Raw genomic sequence first — 12,759 nt, forward strand, 5'->3', positions numbered from 1 at the left:
AATAATCTTTCATTGTGATGAAAGATCCCTCAAGCTAGGTAACAAACCAGCTCCAATATTTCAACCGAATTCAATAGTCTGATGTGCTCTTGGATGAAAATAACCAGTCTATCTACTTCCCATTTCACTTGACATAAAAACAGTGACTGTTTTTCAGCTTATAAACTCTTTTGGGATTGGCATACAAGTCAGGTTATTGTCATCAACCTCATTATACCAGGAGAGGAAGTTAAACTTCAGAGAGATTGTATCAGTTCCTAAAGGTTGCACAGCTATTATAGAACTCACGACTAGAGGTTTTATATAGAAATATACAAACAAATGTTGTTTATAAATATATATGTGTATCATACACACACACACAATTTGTTACCCTTCCATGAGAGTTCCTAAAAAATATGGTTATGACTGACTCTCATTTCTAATACTGTTACCTCCTAAAGGAATCACTTCCTTAATCTAACTCCTTTTAGCCAACTGGCTGTCACCACACTGCCTGGCAGGAACACACCAATGGGGCCCACTGCACAGTGAAAGGGACACAGCCACCAGGCCAAGCTCAAGGAAACCTACACTCCGCTGCAACTGCCAGCTGAGTTGTGCACTTAACAGTACTCAGTTGGGATAATAGATTTGTTTATGTCAGTTGTTCTTATGCTAATTATGTAATTTACTTAAATATTATGTAAACCAGTGATATATGATTATGGAAATGAAAGATAATTGTGGTTTCTATTAAAATGTAGTTGAATGCTTTGAAGAAACTCCAAAAGGTAAGTTGTTTTTTAAAGCATAAAAAAAGAAACTGAATCATATAGACTAGAAAACTGCAAGAGATTCCCAGGGCAAGGGTTTATTATTGTATTTATAAAGAATCTGCATACGGATTCCTTCACTAGTGTCTTTTTTTTTTTTTTTTTTTTTTTGAGACGGAGTCTCGCTCTTTCACCCAGGCTGGAGTGCAGTGGCGCGATCTCGGCTCACTGCAGGCTCCGCCCCCCGGGGTTCACGCCATTCTCCTGCCTCAGCCTTCCGCGTAGCTGGGACTACAGGCGCCTGCCACCTCGCCCGGCTAATTTTTTGTATTTTTAGTAGAGACGGGGTTTCACCGTGTTAGCCAGGATGGTCTCGATCTCCTGACCTGGTGATCCGCCCGCGTCGGCCTCCCAAAGTGCTGGGATTACAGGCGTGAGCCACCGCGCCCGGCCCACTAGCGTCTTTAAAGAAAAAAAAAGCTGGTAATTACAGGTGTGGCTAATTAAAAAAAAAAAGAAAGCAAAGATGCTAAGCTTAAACCAGTAGACACATACTTAGAAAAAGCCTTCACCCTAACATCAACACATGGGAGGCTGAATGTTGTAGTGATTAAAAGTTTTATTTTAATTGTCTGCTTTATGAACCATTACTTTTACAAACTTTTGGAATCAACCAATTACTTAACAGCATTGCAATGCCCCCAGATAGATACTTAGTAAACATTTGAAACATGTGACATATATTATGAAAATATAATTATATGAACGTATATGATAGCTTATGCTCAGTTGCTCAGCTGTGTTGTGGAATCAGATAAAAACGCTATCAAAATTAATATGATTTGTATACCAATCTATGGGGGAAAAGAAATGACCATTAGCTTCCACCAAGTTTTTGGAATCCTTAATTATTGTTTTAAATCACCAAGACAGTTGAGTAACTCAATTCCCTAAATGAGTATTTTTTTCTTTAACTTTCTACATCAACTTAAGCAGTCTAACTTACCAAAAGGATTAACTTTTAAAACAACTTGAAGCAACATGTTAAGCATATCTAAGAAATTTCATTTAATGAGTATTGACTCCTTGTACTCTAGGCTAAGAAAAAAAGGGCAAAAAAAAAAAAAAAAACATAAAAGCCTGAAAGAAGCCTTCAGTCAGAGCCATGATTCAACTATAAAATACTGGAAGGTGGGTGTACAGGAAGTCTTAGGGGAAGAGTGAACTGGAAAACCAAACTAAACATGTGTCTAATTATTTTATTTATAATTGCATGAATAGGAAACATTTATTTAGGTAAGTTTTGATAGTGATATTGCAAAGTTTCAAAGAGTCCATTGCTCACTTCACTATGTATATGGTTCTGGAGGGAACACTTTCTTGGGTGGATAAGTAAAATTTCTAGGATCTCAAAATGTATTTGTCAACGCAGTACCAGCTCTGTCCTTACCCAACACACGAGTCTAAAGATAAAAACATCTAGAAAGAAAGAAAAATGAATTTCAGTTCTATTCAGAAGCAATTCAAATGCATTTTACAGACTTAGATTTATGACTATTCCCTTGCTCTTATATATTTCGGGGCCAACTTTCATGTTCCATTTTTGACATCCCAGATAGAATATTGAGATATGTTTGGCATTGGAGATGAGAGGTTATGAGGAAAGAATTTCTACAAAAGCAAGTTGAAAATAAGCTTTCTTCTCATTGTGTACAAAGGGGAGGAAGGGCTGAGAAAGTAGCTCCAGAGAGAGGAGAGATGGTATTCCTCTACGTCCTGGATCTCCCAGGATGGCACTGATTCCAAATGGCACCAACATTCCTGTTGTTGCCCAACCTGAATTTAGAAAAGCTTCAGTAACAGCAAGAAATTGCCAGAAACCAGTTGTTTGTTTTTTTTTTTTTTTTGGTCAGGTTTTGAAAATAGCACAAATATAAAGGTAGCTGGATTCACAAATGAAACCTGCAGAAGGGACTCTCAATTAACAACACCTCCTATCCCTCACCTCAGTCTGAAGAACTGGGGAGGAATGCTTAAACCGCATTGTCTTAATGCACAGAGACCAACGAGTCCAAACTAAAAAGGGCCCTAAAAATATCCTTGCCAACACACCCACCCCTGCCCTCTTTTTTTAATTAGGACCATGAAGTGCAACATAAGTGTGTAACAGTAAAATTGTACAACATAATTGATTAAAGCAGAAAAGTCTCATAATCCTGAATTAAGGCCAAAGGAAATCAAAACATACTCAGGTTGCAGCATGTGCTCATAAAAAAAAAGCTCTCAATTGGATTTCATAGGAAATATTGATCCTGAGCTCTGAATCCTCTCACTTTGGCTACCACGCATGATTGGGGTCAGTAGCTTCTATGTTGGATGCCTCTGAAGGCCTCGACCCATGTAGACAGAATACAACGTACAGGAGTAACTTTATTTAAACAAATTATATCTGAGGCTGCTTATAAAGCAAACAAGTGTACTCTTATTTCAGGAATGAAGATGTTGAAAAGAATAAATACGAAAATAGTCGATTTTATCAATGCCTCTCTTAAAAATTACAGTAGGTATGACTAGGTAAAGTTTTATATAAATAGACATGATTAAATTAAAATTACCTCCGTAATTTTAGTTAGTTGCTTAAACATCAAATGTACATTCTACATTTATTTCTTCTTAAATACACTATTTGATATTTGTGATGTTCATTATAATTAACCATATACCTTCCAAATCTAACCCAAAGAAACACCTATTAAAAGAGGCTCTTTGTCTTTAGTATTTGAATTTAGCCAATGACTCCGGGCTACCACCTGTTAAACAGTATTTTCAGCTTAGTAAAAGAATTCCATGTCTCTAAAACAATCCACATTTGCATTGGCAACACTGTACAACTATACTTCAAATCTGAAAACGAAATTGAAGGAGCTGTAAAGGGAAAGGCTGATTGTACATTGGTCAAAATCACTGTTCTCTGTAGTGACCTCCTCCCTTTGGCTTGAAAAACTTGTAAATTAACCTATACCTTCAAATACAAAATGCTTCAAAGATGTTTCTGGTGAAATAATCTCCCCGGCGATATGTTTAAGACATTCGTTTTTAGAGTCTGAAGTGCAAGCAAGCACTAGGCAACTGGAAACCCAAGAATCCCAGGAACGCTGAAGAAAGTTTTGGTCCAGCTCACGGCCTAAACGGTGGAGGATGGGAAGAGAAGAATCAACTTGCAAACCCTCCTTTCTCCTCCTGCCTTTAAAGTTCAATCCTTCTTTGTCTTTAATCCTACAGAAAATTAGAAACAGTTCTCTAACTGGGCCTTCCCCATAGCAAAAATAGCTTTTGCTTGAAAAAAATCCTATTATCCATTAGCAAGCATGTTCATTGTCAGTGAACCAGCCTCTTCCACTCCAAAGAGCTATGCTGTCGTTTACAGACAGGATCCTTCTGATTGATCTAAGATGAACACAAAGACATTCATTCCATAAGCCTTCAGGTATCCAATGCAAGAGCAAAGATCCTGGCCATTAAAGAATTTGCGGGTTAGTAAAAAAACCAAAGCATCATCCTTAACCATTTTCCAAGTACTACAACAGAATCCATTACTTTCATTTAAAAAAAAAAAAAAAAAAAAAAAAAAAACAGAAAGGACGGAAAAGACCCACTAAAGTATGGAGGTAGGAGCTGGGGAAAAGAAAATTTCTCTCCTGGGAACTTTACGGGCATAATCAAGACAAGTAAAAAAAATATGAATGCCAGTGATTCAGGCTTTTTTCATCCTACAGTAGCATTGCTGATAATCTCTCAAATGAAATCTTAATTTCCTTTTGTTAATAATCCTGCAATCTTGGATAAAAAAAATAACTAAACTATCCTCTTTCTTCAAGTCACCATACAACTTGCCTATTTAAACATGTTTTATGAAAACTACATAATTCACTTTTCCTTAAAATTTCCCATGTTTATAGATGCAAACCAGGTCAATTTCAGCTGGATTTTGCATACTTGTATTACACACCTTAATTCAACTTCTTGTAAAGATTTAAAAAAGAGAAAGAGCTGAACCTAAGATACAAATACAACAATACTGCTTATATATCTATGTGAACATTGACACCATTTACAGATTTTTCCCCTCTTTTCCTTGGGGCTGAGGGCCCTATCAATAATCATTACTTATTAAACAGGCTGCCATTCCTGCCCACAGAATGTAGGAAGAGAGCACAGAGGGGTAGAAATAATTACCTTGGGCTTTTCTTTAAAGACCTCCGGAATGGTACACAAGGAAATCAATTGAGAAAGAACATGAAATACCCCTACCATGTGTAGTCCCCCTCCTCTCCCAACGCATACAAGGGTTGGAGGTATACCACACTCCATTATTCTATCAACTGCATCAAAAGAGCAGATCAAAAATCTGGGGTCTTCAGGGTAGACTCATTTTCAATCCATTGAATATGCTCACACATACACTCATGAATCCTTTATCCTTCTACAAAACGCAAGCTAGATTTGTTGAGTGGAGGCTCTAAACACCTCCTGAGAAAATGTGCTCTCAAAAATGACTGCTTCAGCCAAAGGAGAGAGAAGCAGCAAGTTACTGGCTCTACTGCCATTCTGGTTTGTGGCAGATTCCTTCCCTCCCTCCTTCCTGTCTCCCAATTTATCTTCTAGACTGTTTTTTCCAAAGCAAAGTAGGTTTGCTTTTTTTTCCCCCTTTCCCTCTCCTGGACCTTACTTACAAGTACACTAAATTCTTTAAAAAGAAAAAGTTTCAAGGGTTAAGTAACACCCAGGGTAAGATGATAGGGCAGGGAAATGAAAAATCAGCAGATGACTGAAAGCAAACCCAGTATTCCCACCATCACTGAAGAGTTAATGATGAACACTCTTCCTTTCTCTCAGATGCTATGGCTCAAAACACAAATACAATATAAAGACAGCATAACCAGACAGTTTTTTGCAAAATAGCCTTGCACAGAACTTGAATTAGCAGGCTGGGGTTTGTCCTAAATAACCTTCACAGGTTGCACAAACTGTTCCCATATCCTGATCAGATCAGCTTAAAAGACACCTGAGACTCCTTTGAATAAGAACAAGGCAGGGGGTGGGGGTGGGAGGTCAATTAGTCACCTACAACATCTATAAAAATGTTGAGAAAATTACGCACTTTCTATACAATAAACAGAAAGCTATCATGCTTTGGGTATACTGGCCCATACTGAGCCCAGGTTGAAGATGCTACATTCTAACAGTGACATGTTTCCAAACGGTTGGATGTTCTCACACTTGAGTGCAGAAAACTCTCAACTCGCCTATATTTTTCTGGCACAGAGGTAGAGGAGATAAGGCTCACACCCCACCTTTGGGAGCGGAACAAAAGCAAAGGCTTGGCAGGGCTGGAAAAAACCTCCTCCTTCGTCAGGACCCTAGAGGTGGCAGCTCTGCAGGGCTCCCTTCATATTTCCTCCTAGTTAACTCACTGTCGGCGGTCACAGAATCAATGTCTACACCTTGGAATGACCACGGGCAGGCTAGGAGGTCAGTTTAGCCCTTTGCTTTTGGATCGCCTCCTTTCCCCAAGTCTCCCAATGGCTTCTAATTAACCCTTTCTGGTTCCTGCCCAGGTCAGGGCTGCTGGAAGCGTCCTCAGCTACATTCTACCATTATCTCCATCAACTCGTCACCCCACACATGGACATAACTTCCTTTCGTGGTTTATCGTCGGTCAATTTTCATGTGCTTTGCTTTCTTTCCTTCCTACCGGCGGGCGGAGAAGGGGCTCAGTGCCTTCGGGAAGGCCCTCTCTCCCTCCCCGGCCCTCTACTGGAACGGGATCTGGCAGCTCGCCAGCAGGTCTGCAGTGAGGAGGGATCGCGTTAACCCTTTGAAGGGAGTTGGGAGATATGTTCTCATTTGGGACCCGCTAAAGTGGGGCCAGTGGAGCCTGACAATCTCCCCCCCGCTCCTACACGCCCCACCCCCCCAAAACCAGAGCAGGCTGGCACCTTCTTCCCCGCTGGTGGCCAGTTTTAATCAGCTCTCACTCTGCCCCAAACCTGGGATGGGGGAGGGGGCTTGCTAGAAGGCAGGCGGCGAGGGAAAAAGACAGGAGGGCAGAAAAGAAACTCAGTAGTAAATAACAGTTGAGACACAGTGTTTACTTACGAAATTTGGGGCTGGTGCTAGTTTCTGGTGTGGTGGTGGTAGCGGAGGAGGAAGAAGAGGAAGAAGAGGAGGCAGCATCCTGAAAGGGAGACAGGGTCCAGGAGGGAGTAGAATCGTGAAGGTAGGAGGAGGTAGCGTATGCCGCAGTAGGCCAGGAGGGCATTGCCTGGGTACTTGGGGTGCCTGGCACCGGGGGTCGGGAGCCCGGCGTGCTGCTACTGAAGAACGGGGCCGTGGTGGATAGGACCGTCGGGGGGGCCGCAGTGTTCCGTGCTGTGGTGGAGCGCGGGCTGGCCCGGATGGGCACCCGGTGCCCGGGGAAGCGAGTGGGCGCCCGCGTGATGGTGGTCAGGCGAGTGCTAATCCGGTTGGGCGTCCTGGAGGAGGCGGCACCCCCGGCGGAGGGGGTGGCGGGGGACGTGGTGGAAGTGGTCGTGGTGGTGGTCTCCATGGCCTTGGGGAAAGAGCTGGGCTTGGAGAGGAAGAAGGGGTCCTGGCCCATTCCCTTGGAGTCCACTAGGTCGGTGGGCACGTACTCCTTGACGGAGCCCACCACGATCCATTTGAGAAGCATGAGGCTGAGCCCCAGGCCGATGAAGCCGATGAACAGAGGTACCACGCACAGCCACGTCTGCTGCCGGTTCCACACGATGCAGTCGCTACAGCGTAACTCCCGGGGGGGCTCGGCCGCCCCTTCGCCGCCGCCGTCCGGGCCCCCGCCCGCCGCTGCCGCCGCCGCAGCCGCCGCGGTGCCCTCCTCGGCCGAGGCGGCGGCTGCCGAAGCGGCACCAGGTGGCGAGGCAGCGGCCGCCCCTTCACTCATCCTAGGAGCCGGTCTTCACCTTCGCCCCCCCGAGGGCCGCGCCAGAGGCATGGGGCCGCGCGGGCCGGGCGCGGGCGCGGGCTCCGGCGGCGGCGGCGGCGGGCTCGGGCGCAGGCAGCGGCCGCGGCGGCCGCATGCAAATCCGCTCCCTGCCCCCACGCCCCTCCCCCCGAGAGGCGGGCGGCGGGCGGCGGGCGGGGAGGAGAGGAGCGGGGGAGGGGACGGGGCCGGGGAGGGGGCGGTGAGGAGCGCGGAAGAGGGGCGAGACGGGCCCCCGGCGCCTCCGGTCGGTCAGAGAGCGGCGGGGCGCGTCTGCAGCCCGCCAAGCGGCCTCCTGCGCGCCGGGGCCCCGCGCCCGCTGCTGCTGCTGCTGCCGCCCGCCGCCTGCGTGCGCTCCAGCAGCGCCGGCATCCTCGGGGCACCGCGCCCAGCCCGCTCCCTGGGGCGCCCGCTCTCGCCGCGCCTGGGCCTCGCGCCGCCTTCAGTGGCCCCGCCGGCCGGTCGCGGGGTGCCGGGTGCCCGCCAGCCGCATTCCGACACAGAGGGCCTGCCTGGCCGCCGCGAGCTTCGGCCGCTGCTCCGCGAGCCCAGGCGGTGAGGTGCACCTGTTCTTCAGCCGGCCCGCAGCCAACCCTCGGCCAGCACTCTTCCGGAGAGACCAATCCCAGCGCAGCGCGGAGGGCTAGCGGCCCGGCTCCTCTCGCCCCAGCCGTTCGCTGCTGCGCGCCGCTGCCGCCGCCGCCCGAGAGTCAAACTCCAGAGAACCGCGCCGCTGTCGCCGCCGCGAGCGAGGGGCTGGGGGCGCACCGGGCGCCCGCGGCGGGTGCGGTCTGACCCGCCTCCGAGGGACTCAACAAGCAGGCAGAGGATCGGAAATCACGCCCCGGCGCCCTGCCGGGTTGAGCGTGGGGGACGAAAGCGGGAGACTGCGTTGGGGATCCCGGGGGACGTAGACCCCGGGCCGAGGGCGTCTCCAGGCGGGCTCTGGCTGCCAGGCGGGTGCGTGTGTGTGTGCAGAACCGCCGGGGCGGGCTGGGATTCGGGCAGAGTAGCGCCTCCCACCAGCACCTAATGCTGGTTTCTTAATGCACACAAGATAGATAAATGATCCAAGCAAACCCCCGTTTGAGGTGGGGGGGGGGGGCAAAAGCAGCTCCCGACCGATTGTGAGCCTGTCTCCTGTACGGATCCAGTGGGGTCAGAGACTGATGCTGCTGGGCGAGGGGGCGGGGGCGGATGCGGGTGGGCGGGTGCCCGTGCCCTCCCCTGCCGGATGGTGGTGCGGCTGGGTGGAAGGCCACCTTTGCCTGAGTTCCTGAGAGGTGCAGGTGGAGCAGAAGACCTTTGTGTAATCAGACCTGTCAGATATCTCCAAGCCATTTATGTGAACTTGCCTTAAAATATTGTCTTTACGTGTAAATGTACGCACAGGTACACACGTTACAAGGCAAGCGTTTGTGAGAGGTAAATATAAAACGATTTGGGGTCGGACTCCCACATTCCGTTACTGCTTTCTTCCCTTGGCTGGGGAAGCAACTGTGTACCCACTTCCCCAGCGCTGTGTGGTACCCGCCGAGGCAAGGGGCAAAGAGCCAGTGTTAGCATAATATATGCCGATAGTGCAAAACCTTGCTTGCCAACTCTCCCCAGATTTCCTGGTCTAAAGTGAAAACAGAAGAGGAGGGGTTTTTATTCACAAGTGTTAAGAATATGAGGTTGAGAAAGGCAGCTTTCTAATACATTTCCCCAGCACTGTCTGATTGGCGTGGATGATGGAGCCCGCATTCTGTTGTCCTGTGATAGTCTCCACAAAGATGAAGTTTTCAAGGTATCCATTTTATTCACAGGTGGAGAGCCAAACGTTACACTGAAGAGACTGCAGAGAGCAGAGGATGCATTGAAACAGGAAGCCCCTGGGGTTTGCTGCCTACCAGAGTACTTTGCACAGACACGGTTAATAAATTATTTTTGATGGCAGTAATGCGGCTGTCACCTCTTTCAGCTATAACATTGAGACTTTCCCCATAGGAAAGCTTTTGATTTTTAGTTTGATGGAACATGCCTTAATCTAGTAGTGCTGAATTATGGTTCCAAAAATTGCAAGCAAAAAACAAACAAAAACAAAACAAACAAAAAAAAAACATAAAACAGAATCCTTTGAATCCAAATTCCTTTAGCTTTCCAATGTAAAGCACTGCCCTCTTAAGTAAAAACTGACCCAGTATCTACCTACCTTCTGCAGGTGCTAGGAATCTACTTCTCAGCTAGGAATCTACTTGCCCAGCCTTTCTTGTGTAGCAAATAAAAGCTTTCCTGCAAAACTCTTTGGAATTATAGCAAGTGCTACTGTCAGCTATTTGAGATAGAAAATTACTTTTCCAAAGCACTCCTAGTTCGTTGCCCACCCCCACCACTGCCAGTATTCCTATGGTCTCTCCCATTTTTTCTGCCTGGTAGAGTAAATCCAGTGTACAGAAAGGGATGCTATAATGCTGCAGCTGGGCAAATGCAGGCAAATTTTCCCTTTCCTGAAGCCACAGTCTGACAGCATTCACTCCATGTTCTCTCATTACTCCCTAATGCCTTCTTCATCTGCCTCTCCAAATTCCCTCTACTTCTCATTTCCACTTGGCTTTAACAGCTTATTCATGTATCCCTGTTGAGCTCATTTTGCCCCAGATCCCAAGCCACCGTACTCAGCTACCCATTGGTTGTTCTCACAGTGAACATCATCACTAGAGAGAGAGAGAAAAAAAGCAAAACATTGCTTTGATAGCCTTGTATTGGGGAACAGGTTGTACCACCCTATCCAAGAATGTTTGGCTGGTGCAACCATCATTAACTTGCAATTTTATTGTGAGGCTCCCTGGTAGCAGGTGGTAAGCACTGGCACTGGAAGTGAGAATGGGGAGGGGGCTGCCCACCGTTGTGTCAAGGACAAGTAGTGGACCCTCTCACTGCTAATAAGCAGCCAGTTAGTCAGTCCCATGGTAGGGAGGAGCCTAGTTCTGGTGACTCACAGCTCACTGGAGCAGAACGCTGAAGAAGCAGCTTCAGGCTCAGACTCTTAAGACAGGGATTCAAGTTAGAGCTCTGCCACTTATAAGTAATAAAATCACTCTGGGCCACTGTTTTCTCAACTGTGAAATGGAGGTATGATGCCTCCATTCTATGTAATTATATGAAATTGTATAGCTAAATGGACTATTCACCTATGGCACCATTTAAGCATTATCCTCAGATATCTTCCTGTGGAGATAATTATTCTAACAAATGGGTGTGGCATGCCTCAGCCTCCCCTGAGCTTCCCATCTGCCTGACTATAATTACCTGTGGATATCTCCTATGTGGTCTACCGACACGCTAAACTTGGAATTTCTAATCATTGCTTAAAGTTTGACACAAATCAGCATTTCTATTGAAATGCAGTTTTCCCCTCAATGGCACCAATATCCCCAGGCTGAGAGTCTCAGTGCCATCTGACTCCTTACCCACCATTTCCCAAGTTCAATTAGTTGTCAAGTCATTTACTTTCTACAATATGATTGTCCAGGGCTTCCTCCATTGCAAAGTCTTTGGTAAAGGCTCATCTTTGAAACTACAAGGCTGTAAATGACCTCAGTGGCCAAACACCTCTGATGTGGCATCTCATCACATGTCCCAGGTGTTGGGTTTCTTCTGGCTTTCTGGCGAAGGGCACTTCCTGGGGAAGACCACCCAGCCTGTCAGTGTACATAATTAGAAAAGTCTTTTTGTTGAGATGAAAGTCGGCCTTCCCATACATTCACTCTTTCCCCTTAGCTCATTCTTTATAGAAACCTTTTACAAATTATGTACCAGGCACAGAGGATATAACAGAGAACACAATTAAGGCCCCTACCTTCATGGAGCTTATATTTTAGAGAGACTGATGATGAACAAACACAATAGATAAATTTTATAGTCTATCAGAAAATGAAAAGCGAAGGTTTGGACCACCAAGAACCTGCCTAGTTAGTGTAATTACAAAGGACATCTCCAATCCAAGATCCTCAATCTGTTTCCCATCCCCACAAGGCCATGAGAACTTCACACTCCTAGCAACATGACACCAGAGTGCTCTTTTATTCCCTGTGGGTTCCATGGCTAGTGCACTCACTTTTGAAGCCAGTCTGGCCTGCAAAATCCTAATATTCTTCATAATGTTTACTGGAATCGTGTAGAGGCAATGTGGTTCCCGAACACATTTCACAGACTAAATATTTTGCAAAGCATGAATAAGGTTAACCTTCAATATGACTACATATGTCCTTTTTCTCCCTTGGTTTAGTCCACTACTGTGATTATAATGATATACATTTTTTAGTAATCATGGTGGCCTTTTTAAAAGAAAAGTTGATTGCTTTCTTCACAGATCTCACTAAGTAATTTTATTTCTTGTGGGTTCTTCATGCTGTATGCGTAGGATCCACCCAAAAATCTACTGGAAAATCCCCACATGGATCACATTATTCATAACAGCTTAACTCCCAAGCATTTCTGCATTACAACCCAATATCATAAATAAAATGAATAATAAAATACAAAAAGCATACAGAGCAAAATCTGAAAGTGGAAAGTGAAGAATTCCAGTTCTAACCATATGGTAGTCACAGTAAAGATGATTGTAACAATCTTCAAAGACTTAAGGTATTTGGAATGTTACCAAATTGCACTATCATAAATTAGAAAATGCTGACCACGGTATAACAGGATGTGGAATTAGAAGTTTTTAATAAAGCACTAAGGAAAAAAATAGATGTGAATTTTTAGTGGAAGTTGCCAGAAAACAATACCCAAATTTCAAAATAGGTTAACTATGAACTGGGTAGGTAGCACAACAAATTGTAGATCGGGGGAGAATTTTTGTTTTGTTTTGTTTTGTTTTGTTTTGTTTTGTTTTGTTTTGTTTTGTTTTTGAGATGGCATCTTGCTCTGTTGCCCAGGCTGGAGTGCAGTGGCGTGATCTTGGCTCACTGCAACCTCCGCCTCCCAGGTTCAAGT

At 45.8% G+C, this 12,759-nt stretch overlaps 1 protein-coding gene across 10 annotated transcripts in view; it reads right to left on the reverse strand.

Annotated features, from left to right (window-relative positions):
• The window catches only part of NRG3 (neuregulin 3), a 1,125,306-nt gene extending 1,117,425 nt beyond the window's left edge, over positions 1–7,881 (reverse strand). For 5 of the 10 annotated variants that reach the window (XM_055275508.2, XM_055275507.2, XM_055275504.2 and 2 more), the window contains exon 1: positions 6,915–7,881. In XM_055275508.2, the coding sequence (XP_055131483.1) occupies positions 6,915–7,737 (823 nt within the window). In that variant the 5' untranslated portion in view covers positions 7,738–7,881. The other 5 variants (XR_010120532.1, XM_055275509.2, XM_055275505.2 and 2 more) reach the window with 2 other exon arrangements.
• Between the last annotated feature and the right edge of the window lie 4,878 nt (positions 7,882–12,759).

Source organism: Symphalangus syndactylus, chromosome 4 (assembly GCF_028878055.3).
Source record: "Symphalangus syndactylus isolate Jambi chromosome 4, NHGRI_mSymSyn1-v2.1_pri, whole genome shotgun sequence".
NCBI lineage: Eukaryota > Metazoa > Chordata > Mammalia > Primates > Hylobatidae > Symphalangus > Symphalangus syndactylus.